This window comes from Macaca mulatta, chromosome 20 (assembly GCF_049350105.2).
Source record: "Macaca mulatta isolate MMU2019108-1 chromosome 20, T2T-MMU8v2.0, whole genome shotgun sequence".
NCBI classification, from domain to species: Eukaryota; Metazoa; Chordata; class Mammalia; order Primates; family Cercopithecidae; genus Macaca; species Macaca mulatta.
Window position 1 is genome coordinate 1583157 of NC_133425.1, and position 15425 is coordinate 1598581.

Below are 15425 nucleotides of genomic sequence, written 5' to 3' on the forward strand. Positions count from 1 at the left end.
TTAAAAAAAAAAAAAAAAAAAAAAAAATGGTGAGAGGCCGAGGTAGGCGGATCACAAGATCAGGAGTTCAAGACTTGACCAACATGGTGAAACCCCACACCTACTAAAAATACAAAAATTAGCTGGGCGTGGTGGTGGGCACCTGTAATCCCAGCTACTCAGGAGGCTGAGACAGGAGAATCACTTGAACCCAGGAGGCGGAGGTTGCAGTGAGTTGAAATTGCGCCACTGCACTCCAGTGTGGGTGACAGAGCAAGACTCCGTCTCAAAAAAAAAAAAACAAAAAACCACAAAACACAGAATCAAACCTCGCTCTCTGCAGCTCAGCTGGGGACAGGCAGCCAGAGTCAATGCCCACGGCTCATCCAAGGTCTCAGGGACAGCAGGGGCAGGGGTGACAGGATCAGGGTCCCCAAAGAGAACGCCGGTCCTCAAAGCAAAGACGCACACACACAGCCTGGCCCAGACTTTACTCGCTCCCAGCCCCACGGGCACAAGCAGCACTGCCCCGAGCATGGGGGCCCCCGCCTGCGAGGAACTGGGTGGCCCCAGGCCTCCTGGGGATCCCTGCCAAGCTGGCCCCAGGCTGGAAGGTACATGGGCAGCACACAAAACCAGGATCCACTCACTGCCCACGAGTGGCCCTCACAGCTCCCCAGGATCTGTGTCCTCGGTGCAAAGGGCCTGGCAGGGAAGGCTGGGCCTGGTGGTCAGGCACGGAGGAGCTGTGTGGTCACTGGCCACTGGCTCTCTTCTGCACCACCACCGGCTCTGACAGTGCCTGCTGCTGCAGCCGCTGGATCAGCTCCGCCACGTAGATCTTGAACAGGGGTACAGGGTCCTAAAGGGAAGAGGGGCTCATGGTGAGGCCAGGGAAGCCCAAGGCAGCTGGAGTTCTGGTGGGGATGGGACCAGCAGCTGCCGCCCAGAGGAACTGGGGCATGAGAGGCCCTGGAGGGCAGAGCCCTGTCAGTGAGATGAGAAACCCCCTCCCTTGGGGACACTGGAGGCACACACCTGCCCCTGTCCCATCCCTGTGGTTGTGGATAAACAGAGGGAATGGGGGCAGCCAACTGCCATGCCATCAGGGGCTCCCGGTCCCGACAGCTACCACAGGCTCCAGACCCTGGGATGCTGGTGGCCGAGCAAACCCTTGGTGCAGGAACCCAATCCTCCTACTGAGGGTCCTGTGGCAGGACAGGGTGGGGACTTGGAGGGGAGGGAGCGGGCCATGCTCCTCTGTGGGGGCAATGCAGAGCAGCAGCTCCTCCCCTAGCCCACCCAGTGCAGCAGCCCCTCATGCAGGCTCTCTCCAAGGCAGCACACTCCCAGACCCCGCACACCAGGCCCTGGGCAGGCAGCAGTGCTCACACCCTCACCTTTTCCTCCAGAAGTCTCTGCTTCTCAATGGCCTCCTCCAGTGTGAGGCCCACCCACTCTGCCTCCTCCTCTGGGATGGCAAATTCCTAGGCAGACAGAGATGGAAAGGGTGGTGAGGCCCAGGGCCGAGCCAGGAGGCCCCAGGGGCAGGGAGCGGGATGGAAACCCTCACCTTGTATTTGTCGTAGATGGCCGCCCGCCGCTCGGGGTCCTCGGGGTGCAGCTGGGGGTCCTGCCGGGCAAGCCGCAGCAGCATCCCTCGCTTCAGGTCCATCCCGAACTTGGAGCACAGGTCCTCCTTCGGGGTCTGGCAGGAGGCTCACATGGGGCCAGGTGCTGGTGGCAGGGCCCCGCCTACCCTTCCAGCCAACCCACCCGGCTCCTCTCTAGCCGCTGGTGGTCCCAGGACAGGACAGAGAAGGCCCAGGTGGGGCCGCCTGATCCCACGGGGGTGGGATCAGAACAGAAGCAAGTCCAAGAGCAGGGAAGGGATCAGCTGTGCTCACTCAGGCCCCACCGGCAAGTCAGCCACCCACAGAGCAACGGCCTCTCCTGCAGGCAGGAGACCCCACAGGCGCTGGCCAGAAAGGGGCACGGCCCCATTCACGCTTTCCCAGTGATTCTCCTGCACAGATGCCAGCGCGCCCCGGTGTGATGCTGACCTGGGGCTCCCTTGAGTCTGACTGGCCCATCCCAGACCCTGCTGTGCACTGACTCGCCCCACCCCGCTTGCCTTGAGGATGTAAAAGTCGAACCCGTAAGCCTCATCGATGAGGTCCAGGGTCCGCATGGTCACGGTCACCGTGAACTTCTTGTCCAGGATCTCACTGTAGAGCTCTCGCTCAAACAGCTGTGGCTTCCACACCTTCTTCAGCCTCTTGGAGAGCTGAGGGTGCAACAGAGCCTCTGTGAGTACTGCTGCTTCCTCCTACAGACCAAGGGGGACCCAGGGCAACTGCCCTCACCCTCCCCTGGGAGACTCCATCACAGACCCACGGCTATCAGACTGGGGACTTGGAGCTGAGTGGGCCGGCCCCCAGCCCACTGCTGCCCTAGCCCAACCGCTGGTCCTGGCTGTGTACCCAGAAGTCAGCTGCTCCCCAGCAAGCTGGGCGTTCCCGCCCTTGTCACATGGTTGCTGGATGTGTTTCAGAAACATGTGCAACCCCACAGTTTACAGGTCGTCACATTCCAGGCTGGAGGTGACACAAGTCTCCCCAGAGGCTTCAGCAGTCCCGCCAGGAAGTCCATCATAAGCAGCCTCGAAGCTCTGCTCGCCTCCCGGACCTGCTCTGCTCCTCCTCATCCTAACGTTACCCCGACTCCGCACGGCCTCTGGTTGCTCCCCGGCCTGAATCACCCCACCTCACCCCTAGTTTATCAGTCCTGTTTGCCAGAACTGCGGTTCTTGCTCTGCATGCCCCTTTGCTGGAGCTGTGTCTCCGCCAGGCTGTAATCCCCAGAGCCCATCCACATCTCTCCAGGTACCCCGGGCGTTCCGCACAGCCAAGCCCTGGGAGGAGCCCCTGAAGCCCGCCTGCCGACCCACCTTGTCGTCGTTGGCGTATCTTTGGCCCAGGATCCAGCCCTCGCCGCCCCACAACCCCCGCTGGGACTCGGGGGGAAAGTAGATGGGGATAGGCACGTCCTCCACACGCTCCCGCTGCCCGTTCTTGGGGTTGATCTTGAACTTGACCCCATGAGGCCTATAGTGCACGGGAGTGGGCGTCCGCTCCTCCTCCAGGGAGCGCAGGTAGTGGCCAGGCAGGCGGGCACAGATGCCCTCTCGCAGCCGCAGCCGCTTCCAGAGCCACACGGGATACTTGTGTAGAGGCATCGCGGGCCTGGCGGGACGTGAGGGCTCGCAGTCACCTGCAGCCTGGCCCGGCCCCCGGTTTTCACCACCTACCCCCTACCCCGGCCCCGGGCTCTTACCCTGACCCCCGGGCTCTGACCTCCTACCCCTACCCCCTACCCCGGCCCCCGGCTCTCACCCCCTACCCGCTACCCCGGCCTCCGGCTCTCACCCCCTACCCCTACTCCGGCCCCCGGCTCTCACCCCCTACCCGCTACCCCGGCCCCCGGCTCTCACCCCCCACCCCTACTCCGGCCGTCGGCTCTCACCCCCTACCCCTACCCCGGCCCCCGGTTCTCACCTCCTACCCCTGCCTCCACTCTCACCTCCTACTCCTGCCCCCGGGCTCTCACCTCCTACCCCCTACTCCTGCCCCCGCCCCGCACCCACCTGCCCCTCCCCTTCTGCCGCGGTCCCCCCGCCGCACCCCACCGGCCCGCGCCCACCTTTCAGAGCTCTAAACCCGGCGCCCCACCGGAACCGGAAGCCGGTCCGCCGCGCCTGGACCTCCTCCCACCGCTGACTGGCTGCAAAGGCCATCCGTCTACCCCTCGTTCCGCCCCCTTTAGGGACCGTAAAAAACACCCTGCAGAGACAGCAGCAGCAGCTCAAGGCACCGTTGGCAATGTGCGGCCCAGGCGTTTCCGCAAAAGGGCGACGCGGGCGGGGCGGGGGTTGTTCTCCCGGGGCCCGCTTACCCTACCAGGGAACGAGCGCAGAAAAAATGTAAAAACTCGTTTAGTTTGAAATATTAAATTCACCAATCACAGATAAATCAGATCTACATAAAAATATGTCTTAATGTCTTAGAATTTTCTTTTACTCCAAAACACCCCATATATACATATTTCTTTTATAAGCTTAGAGATTGCTTTGGTGGTCAAAGGCAGGGTGGCTGGGGGAGGTAAGACCCTCAGGAAAGCCACACCCCGGACAAGACCCAGAAAGGAAGCCCCCAGAGCCAAGTGTAGGAGGACCCCACCCGGGTCTCAGCCGCCCACTTCCCCAGGGTGGATCCAACACTCACAGGCCTCAGGGAGGGGCCAGGTGCTGCTCCTAGTCATTGCTTCCCCCACAAGGCTTGCATGAGGAGCAGAGACAGCCCAGTCTCCTGAACACCCGCAGGGCACAGACAGCCCAGTGCAGGGGGCAGACACAACCACAGCTCCTGGGACCCAGAGAAAGCTCCCAGAGGGAGGCCCAGGAACGCTGGGGTGGGTGGACTGGGCTGGGTAGGGGTTCCTTGTGGGCCAAATCCCCAGAGCAGCAGAGCACACCAGTCCCAGGAGACTCTTCTCAGGGACCCAAGGCTCCAGAGCCAAGAAAAAGGGAAGGGCGGGGCGGAAGCCTGCATCCCCAGCGCCCATCAGCTTTGGTGGAGACCTTGGTCTCCAGTCCCTATGATGACCACAGCAGCAGAGGGGGATCCTCCATGCCTCAGGCAGGCTGGCATCAGGGCCACATAGGGGCCAGGAGCAGGGGTCTCGGAGTTCACAGCTCCCAGCTCCAGTGGTGGGCTCAGGGTTCCTGGGCTCCATGGGTCTCTTACCACAGCCTCACCAGGGAACAGGACCACAGGGAGTCCTTCACCCCATCTCTAGCCACCCTCAGGCCAGTAGAGCACACAGCCCCATCCTCGCACAGGCACCTGTGGTCTCCAGGTAACTAAGCCCAGGCCCCAGGGGCCACTGCAGACAGCAGCTGGGATCTGCAGAGGGACCTCAGCAGCCAGCAGGCAGCTGGTGGGGAGAGGTGCGTGTGAGGGGGGGTGGCCCTCTCCTCAGTAGGAGGAAGTGAGAGGGTACCCAGGCCAATTTTATTCAGCTGGAAATCAATCTGTCCAGGACTGAACCAGGTTCCCCCTCCTCGATGCAGCTCCTGGCTGAAGAGATCATCAGAGCAGCAGCTGTCCCCAGGCTGGTGTCATGTCACCGTGTACAGTTCCTCCCGATCATTCTTACAGATCTGATAGTGGCAGGGGAATTTCTGCGAGCAGGCCCAGGGCTCAGCGTGCTCATCAGGTGGCGGCAGCAGCAAGGCTGCGCTCCCGGCCAGCAGGACGTGCCAGATGCTGTGGGTGTAGTAGTAGTTGTCGCTGGTCATCATGGAGGTATAGATGGCAACGCCCACGGACGCCATGGAGATGCCGGGCAGGAGGTAGAAGGCCCAGCGCTGCCACGAGGTGGGGTAGCACTGGCGCCGGTGCCCGCAGCGGTAAGTCTAGAGAAAACAGCCACGCAGGCATCAGTGCAGCCGCAGCTCCCAGGGCCCGGAAACAGCGGTTACTGGGGGCCTGCCCAGCTCTGGGCAGCAGAACGACAAGGGTGGGCTGCTTCAAGGGGGCTCAAGGGCACAAGGCCACTGGTCCTCAGGCCCAGGCCTCAGGGACACAGCCATGCTGGGCCTCTGTGGGTGCCATGGCAACCCCCAGCAGATACGGGCATTCACTGGTTGGAGCAAGACCGGGAACGTGGCCAGAGCAAGGGGCCAGGCTCTCTTCTGCGAGCATCTGGGCAGCAGTGCCAGCCAGCCCGGCTCCTTACCCACATGGAGGCCATGATCACGAAGGCAAAGAGGCAGGGCCCCAGCATGTTCCAGATGCCCCTGCGGTCCAGCTGCAAGGACATGGCGATGACCAGTGTGCCCAGAAGAAACAGCACCTGGGCAAGACACAGGGATGACTGCAGGGACACCTCTGAGGGTGAAGGCCCAGCAGGAGCAAGTGTACCCCAGGGCCCCGCAGCACCTCTGCCTGCCCCCTCGGAGCTGCTGCCACCCTCTGACCAGCTCTGCCAGCCGGCAGGGACACGCCCCTCCTTCAGCTTCTGCATTGCATCCACAGGTGAATGTGGCCAGGCGCGCACCTCTGGGGGACTAGAGGGTGGTCAAACCGGACAGCCACATATGGCAGCTCTGCACCCACACACTCACTAGCCCTCTGTACCCCTGGGTTTCCAGGAATCCCCCATCAGGGTGGCTTCAGTCTCCCGCCCACTGTTCCATAGGGAGGGGCTCCTACCCCCCAGTCTCCATCAGACACTTCTGCCCACAACCTACAGTTCTCTGCCTATCTGCAGGTTCAGGCCCTGCACTCAGCCCTGCAGGACCCTGGTGTTTCCCAGCCTCCCCCTGCCCTGGCTGTGGGGCTCCCATGGGTACCCCCTTGGGGCAGCACCCAGCCTGTAGTTCCCAGAGCAGACAGGAGGGCAGAGCATACAGCTCACAAACCTAGGGCACGAGTCTCCCCATGCCAGGGCCAGCTGCCACAGAGTCCCCAAAGCATCCTTGGCACCAAGGACCCAGGGAGCATGGGTAGGGGCTTCTCAAGGATAGGGGGCCTGGCCTCCCCTGCCTACCACCTTCCTTCCTGGCATCCTCCAAACAGCTGGCATTGCCCCCTCACAACTGCCTGCAGGGTCTCAGACCCGCATCTCCGTGTGGCATCACAGAAGACATGAGCTTTCTTTTCTTTTGTCACCCAGGCTGGAGTGCAGTGCCGTGACTTCAGTTCACTCCAACACCTCCAACGCCTGGGATCAAGCGATCTTCCCACCTTAGTCTCCCGAGTGGCCGGGACCACAGGCATGCACCCACTACGCTCAGCTAACATTTCGATTTTTTGTACAGCCCAGGCTGCTCTTGAACCCCTGGCCTAATGGGATCCTCCCCCAGGTGTTGGGATTACAGGTGTGATTACAGGTGTGAGCCACCAGAGCCACCGTGCTAGGGCGAGATGTGAGGTTTCCAGGGGCTGTGCCCAATGCCAGGTCCGGCCTCTCCCACGGTACTGCCTTTTGCAGGCTGCACTTGGGGGCCCTGCTCCCCCAGAGCCTACACCCCACGTCGAGGGCCACTCACGTATTTCAGGACTGCCTTGAGCCGCGCCATGCACAGGATGGTGACCCAGATGGCCGCCCCGGAGCCCAGGAAGTCGCAGTACTGCAGCGTGTCATAGTTGAGGATACACAGCACCGCCTCCCCGGGCTGGTCGCAGGCGTGGTAGAACTGTGGAGAGGCTCCGTGAGCGCCATCCCGCCCTCCCACCCCAAGTCCCTGCAGGAGGGCAGCCTACCGTGGAGAAGAACATGGTGTAGGCGTAGACGGAGGCCTCAACCAGGAAGAATCGCTGCACTGAGACGGTGATGGGGGCCAGGAACATGAGGTTGCTGAGCGTGAGAAGCAGTGCGGCTGCCCTCTGCTGGGCCACCGTCTGGGCTGTGCTGTTGTCCGTGCAGCTCCACCCACGCCAGCCTGGGGGCACAAAACCCCACGGCGGAGGCTGGGGGCACTGCTGAAACTCAGGGCCCACCCCTCACCCAGGACCCTGCAGAGAAGCCCCTTCATCACCCAGGGGCAAGCTGGGTAGGCACAGTGGGCGGGGCCAAGGTCAGGAGGCAGTATCACCCGCGGGGATACCTGGTGCCTGTGCCAGGCAGACAGATTGTTGGTGGGGAACAGGGGAGTGGGGAGGAGGCTTTGCCCCTGCATTGCTTTGCAGGGGTCTCTCTCCAGCCCCTTGTGGCGCTTCCCCAGGGGAGAGGCATGGCACAGCACTGGAAGCCAACAGCAGCAGCGTCTCGGGGCGGGCGGGGCCCTGGCCCTCACCTGCCTTGCAGCTGCAGCCGGCATACAGGTAGCTATGTCTGCGGAGCAGGAGGCACTGGCCATAGGGTCCACAATCGTTCAAACAGGGCACCAGGTACAAGGTGGTCTCCACATGGACCACAGCCTGCTCACACTCCCTTTGAGGAAGGGGCCACAGGAAAGCTGGTGCAGTGGTCTGACAGCCCAGCTGCCACCAGCACACCCAAGAGGCTGACGGACATGAGAACCCAGCATTGAGGCCCTCAGCTTTCAGTAGCCCTGGAAGAAGCACCCCTCTAGCTGGGTCACTCAGAATGCCAACCTCAGGCAGCCCGCCTGTGATCCTGAGTGAAATGACAGGGTGCCTGACCCCCGTCCCTGCCCTAGATTTACTTACTCAGCGTTCTCAGGGCACATGAGCTGTAGAGAGAGGTACCAGTTGTCTGTCTCTGGGTAGGGGATGATGAGGTTGGCCCTGAGAGACCAGGCGCTCAGAGACAAGGGGTAGCCCTGGAAGAAGGCTGCAGGGGAGCCAGAGGGCCCCATCAGAGGAGGCCGGGTCGGGAGCTGGCAGGGGCCACGCTGATGGTGACGCCTGCCCATCATACCTGTGGTACAGTTGAGCGAACTGTTGAAGCCAAGGAAGGGTGAGGCAGCGTTCACACAGGCCACTATGACGGTCTCATTCCGCATCTCTGTCTGGAAAGGGAGGCAGTGCCGGCTCAGCCCCAGCAGCCCCTGGCCACAGTGGGGTCATCCGCCCCACATGCCAGCTCAGCCTGGTGCTGGTGCCTTTTTTTTTCTGAGACGGAGTCTCGGTCTGTCACCCAGGCTGGAGTGCAGTGGCGCGATCTCGGCTCACTGCAAGCTCCGCCTCCCGGGTTCACGCCATTCTCCTGCCTCAGCCTCCTGAGTAGCTGGGACTACAGGTGCCCGCCACCACGCCCAGCTGATATTTTTGTATTTTTACTAGAGATAGGGTTTCACTGTGTTAGTCAGGATGGTCTCAATCTCCTGACCTCGTGATCTGTCCGCCTTGGCCTCCCAAAGTGCTGGGATTACAGGTGTGAGTCATTGTGCCCGGTCAGTGCTGGTGCCTTTCTCTGAGACTCCTGCAGGCCCAGGGCCCAGGGCCCACCGAGACCCTTCCTCCCCGGGCCCTGGGACATCCTGCCTCCACCCCACCTCTGACCCTAGCTACCCTGGGCCCTGCTGACAGGAGCAAGGCTGCCCAGCAGGGTAGGCGCCCCCAACATGGGCCCCTGTCCTGGCCCATGCCTGCTGGTGTCACTGTGTTGCCTGTCCCAGTGCCAAGGTAAATGAGGAGGCCCTGCAGGGGCCGCCCGACGCCCTGCCCAAGCCCAGGCCACAGGCCGCTTGCAGACAGCAGGTACCTTGTTGGCCCGCAGGGAGATGGTGAGGGACCCCCCGCTGTCCATGCCGGTGTTCAGGCGCAGTCGCATCATGGACGGTGTGTTTGGACACACCCTCACCGAGACCCTGTCCAGGAGCTGGAAGTGCACGGACACCACGTCCATGTCCTCCCGCATGACTGGGTAGTTTGTGAGGCAGAAGGGGCTGCGGTCCACGCTGCCACTCCTGCCCAGATACTGGTGGTCGGGGCTCAGGGAGGGCAGACCAGTGGAGGCATTGAAGCTCTGGTTTTGGCTGCTCTGCAGAAGGGGCTGGATGGTTACACTCTGTGGCCTGCAAGCTGCCGAGAGGACAAGGGGTTTGGTTGGAGGAATGTCTAGGGATCTGGGGAGGGGCAGGGCCATCCCTCCAGCCCTTGTGCGGCCCACCTGTGAGGGCAGCTACAGCACTGAAAGTCACTGTCCCGAGGGGCCCCACCAGGCTCTCAGCTGTCACTTGCAGCCACCGGTCCCAGGGCGGTGAGGGCAGCAGCAGGCGACAGGGCCAGGGGGCACTGGTGCAGGTGAGCACCTTCTGGAAGTTGCTAGGCAGGGTGACCGGGCCCACGGTGAGACGCACAGGGCAACCCAGGCTCCCGCTGGACACACAGTCCCGCAGCTCCAGCAGAAGCTCCCGCGTGTAATCGGGGACAAAGACCCTGCAGCAAGGGGACACAGCTGGCTCAGGCTCTGCCATTCCTCAGCCCACCTCGTGGGGACCCAAGGAGGCCAGGCATCTGGACTACTTCCCAGCCCACCCCCAGGGCTCAGGGCCAGGCTCTCGCACCCACTCCACCAAATCTGAGGTGGGGCCGGAGGCCAGAGCTGGGCTGCCCCACCAGGCCCCGCTCACTTGAGGTAGCTGGGGTGGGAGAGGAGAGTGTGTGGAAGGGGCACATCTGGCTCCATGACTGAAATCTCGACCACCCGTGTGACCAGCAGGTCAGGCTGGAAGACGTAGGCACAGGTGGGAGCCAAGCCCTAGGGAGAGAACAGGTGTGGGCAGGGGTGGTGTCAGAGAATGCAGGCATGAGGGCAGGGTCCCACCAGAAACCCCAGGCATGCAGGGAGCAGGGCTGGCCCCAGAATGCAGTGTGGAGCCTAGAGCAAGGACCACCCCAAAGAGGTGAACGGCAGGGACTGGCCATCGCCGCGAGGTTCTCTGCCTCCATCCCGGAGGGCAGCCCCTCTCACCTTCAACTCGATCTTCTGGGATGACGGGGGCAGGTGGGCGGCCACGAACCAGTCCCCGGGGGCTGGGTGGGAAACGTTGACAGAGGCATTGCTTAGCGGTGCAGCGCTCAGTGGCACCCTGACCTGGAAGGAGGGCTGCACCGAGGTGTCATCTGGGAAGCTGGTGCCCAGTGGGTTGATGACGGGAGGAGCGCCGGAACGGAAGTGCCTGGAGACGGGAGGGCAGCACAGGGCTCAGGCACAGGGCTTGGCCAGGCGCGGGGGGTGGGCAGGCAGGCGGGCGGCCACCTACACGGTGATCTCTGCGTCGGTGCAGGCGGTGCCGCCCTCCCGGGAGACCTGCAGCAGCCAGCGCAGAAGCACAGTGTCCGGGGGCACGCGGAAGCGGAAGAGCCTGGCACTGCCGTACCAGCTGTAGAAGGACAGCCTCTGCGGGGCCTGCGAGAAGTGCTCGGACACCAGCCCCACCTCTGTGAGGAGAAGGAGGCGTCAGCCAGGCTGGGAGCCCTCCTCCAGGGCCGCAGATGGGGAGGATGAGGTCCCCAGAAGGAAAGGGCTGTAAGCCCCAGGGGACCCACCTGCAGCCCTTGGCACACCAACTCTGACCTTGGTAAAGGTCACGGCCACCCTCTGGCCCCTCAGCCAGTCCTCTGCCATCCCTCCCCAAATGACCTACATCCCACCCTCCTGGCATCTGGGTCTTTTCAAAGCTGCCATCTCACTGCAGCAGCTTCCAAACAAGTCCCAGGGCACCTCAGCACCCGTCGCCACCCTAACTGCCTCCAACCTTAGAAGACCCCACTCCCCACGGCCAACCCAGGTTGAAGCTGAAGGACCCAGCAGGTGTCAGGAAGGAGCCCCCGCCCCTTATCACAGATGCCCTGGCTACCAAGGCCAAGGCATGGCCCTCCCACCTCCTCTCAGCCTTCCACATCCCCCATCTCTGGATGGGTTGGCTGCCTGCTTGGGCTATGATGTCTTCGGACACAGCCAAACCAGAGCCCAAATTCCCCCTTACCCAGAGTGAGACCCCGCGTGCGGGAGGGACCCAGGCCAGAAGCCTGGCCAGCCATGAGAACAAGCGGACAGCTGCCCCCTGCATTCCAAGCGGGCAAGGCTCCTAACTGTCCTCAGGGAATGCGCCCATGCCTGGTGCGGGGATGGAGAAGGGCCCGTGGGAGACATCCTGCTCATGGCCCCAGGCGAGGACTCACAGGCTCTCACCCCCAGCCCCCGTGCCAGTTCCGACCTCGTGCCCTTGTGACCTTGGGCATCCTTCCCTCCCTGGGTCCCAGCCTTCTCCTGGGTAGGTCAGGGTGGAGGGCACGTCCCTTTGGGGGCCCCTCCCTCTGAGGTTAATTAATGACAAAGGCTTCAGGAGGAAATGCACAGTGGACACAGCAGGGTGTGGCATCCTCCCCTCCGCTGCAGTTCCCCACTGCAGTTCCCCATCCTGCACTCAGGAACCCTGCCTAGGTCTCACTGGAGAGTGGCTGGCTCAGGCCCAGGCCCAGGCCCCTCCTGAGGAGGAAGACAGGTGAGCAGCAGGCTCTCCTGCCAGCCTGGTGACCCTCCCATAGAGGCACCCGAAGAAACGATATACCTGCCAACAGCAGCCTGTCGGAAAAGCCGGGCCAAGCTCCAGGGGAGCCTGGCCTGGGGGCTGGGCAGGGGCAGGGGCAGGCTCCACCCACGACGGACTCCAGGCTTTCCAGGTGTCTGCTGGCCACCAGGTCCCACCCACCAGGCTGTGGCCTGATAATGTGGGCAGAGGAAACTCAAGCCCCCGGGGCCACGGTGTCCTGGAGAGAGCCGGCCTCTGTGGGGACAGGCAGGGGAGGCCACCAGCAGCACACAGCCCCTGGGCCTGCTGGGGCAAAGCCCTCAGCCCCTCTGGCCCTGGAGCGCCAGCCTGAGGGCGCCTAGAACCCAGCTGGTGGCTGTGAAGTTTCAGCAAGTACACAGAGATAAGAGATCTGTTCAAGGTTGTCCTAACACCCAGTTCCCGACTCCCAGGGCTCACAGGCCCTCAGGGCCTCTCCCAGGGCTCTGTAGCCCAAGCTCCCTGCCCAAATCGCCCACGCTACCAGGCTGTTAGCGGTGCTCTGAGCCCGAGGTGACCACAGGGTGAGGAGGGCCAGCCACACACCCCCCCTGCCTGCCCCACAGCCCCTCCACGGACACAGGGCCGGGTGAGGAAGGTGGGAATGCAAGTCCCTGTCCCTGTCCTGGGAACCTGAGTGAAGACCCCTGACCCACATCCTCCAAACCAGGACAGGCACCCATGGGAGACCCTGACCACCCACAGATGCCACAGAGCACTTACTCCACAGTAGGCTGGGAGGAGTGAGGGGCTGAGCCAGCCCATCAGGCCTCTCCACTGCCCACACCCAGGTGTTCCATCTCCCAGGGACCCCTCACCAGGCCTGAGTTCTGGAACAGGAGAATTTCCTTTGCCAGTTTCCTAAGGAATAAGGTTTTGGTTTTTTTGAGGGTCTCACTCTGTCACCCAGGCTAGAGTGCAGTGCCATGTACACGGCTCATGGTAGCCTCAGCCTCCCATGTAACTGGAACCACAGGCTCACATTACCACACCCAGGTGATTTTTTTTTCTTTTTTTCTTTTTTTTTTTTTTTGAGACGGAGTCTCGCTCTTTCGTCCAGGCTGGAGTGCAATGGAGCGACCTCAGCTCACCACAACCTCCGCCTCCTGGGTTCAAGGGATTCTCCTACCTCAGCCTCCTGAGTAGCTGAGATTACAGGCGCCGGCCACCACACCCAGCTAATTTTTGTATTTTTAGTAGGGATGGGGTTTCTCCATGTTGGTCAGGCTGGTCTCGAACTCCCGACCTCAGGTGATCCACCCACCTCAGCCTCCCAAAGTGCTGGGATTACAGGCGTGAGCTTTGCGCCCAGCCATGGAGCAATTTAATCCCGGGCACCGTCCTCGGGGAAAACTGCTTTTCATCTCTAGCTGTGCCAAGCTCAGAAAGCAGGAGGCACAGCCCCCAGAAGAAACAGGAGCTCAAAGGAGCAATATTTCAGGGGCGGGGGAGAGGCTGGGGGCCGGGAAGTCAGGGAACAGCACCGGATCAGCTGCAGGCAACCTGGGCACCCGAGTGACTGGGGACGTGTGGGCCCTTCCAGCCAGCCGGCAAGGACACGACCCTTCGAGCGAGGCCACAGAGGCCAGGGCAAGTCCTCAGCATCTCCGGGTGGCCAAGGCCTGGCGGTCTCCACACACACGTCCCTACCCTGTACAGACCTTGGAAGGGCAACACCTTCTCCCTGGTGCAGCCGGCTCCTTGGACCTCAGTCAGGGACGGCGACCCTCAGGGAACAGAAATGCAAAGTTTCCAAACAAGAGGGGAGAGGGGCGCCCTTTCCTCAGTCCCTCCTCCCAGAAGCCGGGCGGGCGGTGGGAAGTGGCTGTACCAGGGCTGGTGGTCGCTGTGGAAGGGCTGGAGCCATGACGCCCACGGGCCCCGCTCCAGTGTCTAACAACTTTCTCCTGGCTCTGCCCCTCTCCCAGGCCGGACCGGGCCGGTGAGTTCACGGCCCAGACACTCCTCCCATCTGGAGTCCCGGGCAGTCTCCTGGGCCCCTCAACTTCCCCGCGCCGAGTGCGCCGGGCACGCCGGACCCGAGCGCTCTGGAGGGAGGAGGGACAGGAGAGGACGCTCCAGGGGCCGATGTGGCCCAACCCAGTTCAGGGAAACCAGGAGGAAGAGCGGGGTCCCGCCCGCCTCGACCCCTCGGACACGAACCGCCGCAAAGGGCCACCCTGAGCCCCCAACCCGCGGCGGGGACCCCAGCCCCGCGCCGGCGCCAGATGAGCGCACAGGTGCGCCGGGGGTGAGTCACAATCCCGCCCCGCCCGCGGCCCCAGCCCCACTCCCCCGATGGCGCCCGCGCCCCCCGCTCACCGCTCTTCCCGCTGTCGCGGGCGGAGGCAGGCGGGGGCCGGGCGAGCAGCAGCAGCAGTAGCGGCCCCGCCACCACCGCGGCCACTGCCTCGCCCCCGGTCCCGGTGCCAGCCCGGCCCATGGCTCCGCGCTCGGCCCAGCGCTACCCGGCCCGCGTCCCGCGCCGCCAGCCCCTGCCGCCGCCCGGGCAGCCTCTGCCGCCTCCGCGGCCGCTGCCGCCTCTGCCCCCGGCGCCCATGGCCCGGCCGGTCTCCGCCACCGTCGCCCCGGGCACTTCCGCCCGCAGGCCCCGCCCCGCAGGCCCAGCTGGGAGGGCGCGGGCGGGGTCGGGGGGCGGGACCGGGGGGTCGCAGACGCCGGGCGCGGGGGGAGGGTTCACGTGGGACGCGCGGGGGACAGAGCGGGGGACGCGGGGTCTGGGGGACGCCGGAGGGGGCTCGCGGGACGGAGGATCGCGCGGGACGGAGGGATCGCGGGGGTCCCAGGACGGAGAGGTCGCGCCGGGCGCGCTTGGAACACGCAGGAAATTCTCCCCGAGGCGTGGGCTTCGCGGGGCTTCCCCGCCGGTTCGGTGAGTCCCAGCTCTGCTCGGCCGGGACGTCCGTGGCGGGCTCGGGGAGCCCGCGGGGCGCAGAGGCGCCGACCTCCGCCTGGGACCTAGAGGGGCCCGCGCCCTGCCCTGCCCGGCGCGCGTGGGCCTGAGCCAGGCGCCTCAACACGGCGACCCCTGGGCCGGCCTTCACGCCGCAGAGCCGCTGCAGGTGCGTGTCAGATCCACGCTTTTATGCACAGACGAGAAGGCTGCTTGTGCTTAGGGACTGTAGTACCCGATTGGGATGGCGATTCAGACGGGTGCGTGGTCAAGTCGTGGTACTTTTTTGCACCGGGATGGAGTCCCATCATGTAAGATTTAAGCCGAAAAAAGGAAGCGATAAAGCCTAGAAGAAAACTCAGGGAAGCTTTTTCTGTCTTGGGGCCAAGGCGGCTTTTCCAAGCGTGGCACAGAATCCAGAAGTTCCACCGCGTCGTGGGTGGGAGGGGGGTAGGGGGCGTCTGCAGAGCCAAACTACATAAG

At 63.5% G+C, this 15425-nt stretch overlaps 2 protein-coding genes across 8 annotated transcripts; both read right to left on the reverse strand.

The window, feature by feature from the left end:
- Positions 1 to 455: 455 nt before the first annotated feature.
- On the reverse strand, positions 456 to 3734 carry MRPL28 (mitochondrial ribosomal protein L28). Its single transcript, XM_015125202.3, has 6 exons — positions 3682 to 3734; positions 2930 to 3224; positions 2114 to 2266; positions 1553 to 1687; positions 1380 to 1466; positions 456 to 841 (listed from the first exon to the last, which is right to left on the reverse strand). Exons 2-6 carry the CDS (start codon positions 3215 to 3217, stop codon positions 734 to 736), a joined length of 771 nt encoding a protein of 256 aa, XP_014980688.2. The 5' UTR covers positions 3218 to 3224; positions 3682 to 3734; the 3' UTR covers positions 456 to 733.
- A 238-nt stretch (positions 3735 to 3972) lies between these two features.
- Positions 3973 to 14625, reverse strand: PGAP6 (post-GPI attachment to proteins 6). Of its 7 annotated transcripts, XM_077984854.1 has the most exons (15): positions 14351 to 14604; positions 13860 to 14076; positions 13690 to 13755; positions 10718 to 10895; positions 10426 to 10633; positions 10085 to 10212; positions 9622 to 9890; positions 9214 to 9533; positions 8428 to 8518; positions 8217 to 8340; positions 7841 to 7977; positions 7308 to 7486; positions 7094 to 7240; positions 5779 to 5895; positions 3973 to 5455 (listed from the first exon to the last, which is right to left on the reverse strand). In XM_077984854.1, the coding sequence occupies exons 6-15, from the start codon at positions 10138 to 10140 to the stop codon at positions 5159 to 5161; spliced, it is 1737 nt and encodes a 578-aa protein (XP_077840980.1). In that variant the 5' UTR covers positions 10141 to 10212; positions 10426 to 10633; positions 10718 to 10895; positions 13690 to 13755; positions 13860 to 14076; positions 14351 to 14604; the 3' UTR covers positions 3973 to 5158. The 7 variants fall into 7 exon arrangements, with proteins under 7 accessions (XP_077840980.1, XP_077840976.1, XP_077840975.1 ...); XM_077984850.1 differs by lacking the exon at positions 13860 to 14076 and having other exon boundaries at positions 5779 to 5850; positions 14351 to 14610; XM_077984849.1 differs by lacking the exon at positions 13860 to 14076 and having other exon boundaries at positions 14351 to 14609.
- Positions 14626 to 15425: the final 800 nt, after the last annotated feature.

Bases quoted from the DNA above. Each gene is read 5' to 3' on its own strand.
- MRPL28 (XM_015125202.3), bottom strand. From the start codon at position 3,217: ATGCCTCTACACAAGTATCCCGTGTGGCTCTGGAAGCGGCTGCGGCTG. The intron at 2,267-2,929 runs GTGGGTCGGCAG...TTGCACCCTCAG, and splicing joins GATACGCCAACGACGACAAG to CTCTCCAAGAGGCTGAAGAA. The intron at 1,688-2,113 runs GCAAGCGGGGTG...GCCTCCTGCCAG, and splicing joins TCGACTTTTACATCCTCAAG to ACCCCGAAGGAGGACCTGTG.
- PGAP6 (XM_077984849.1), bottom strand. From the start codon at position 14,471: ATGGGCCGGGCTGGCACCGGGACCGGGGGCGAGGCAGTGGCCGCGGTG. The intron at 13,756-14,350 runs GTGAGCGGGGGG...CTGTTCCCTGAG, and splicing joins CCGCGACAGCGGGAAGAGCG to GGTCGCCGTCCCTGACTGAG. The intron at 10,896-13,689 runs GTCTGTACAGGG...TTCTCCTCACAG, and splicing joins GAAGGTGTTGCCCTTCCAAG to AGGTGGGGCTGGTGTCCGAG.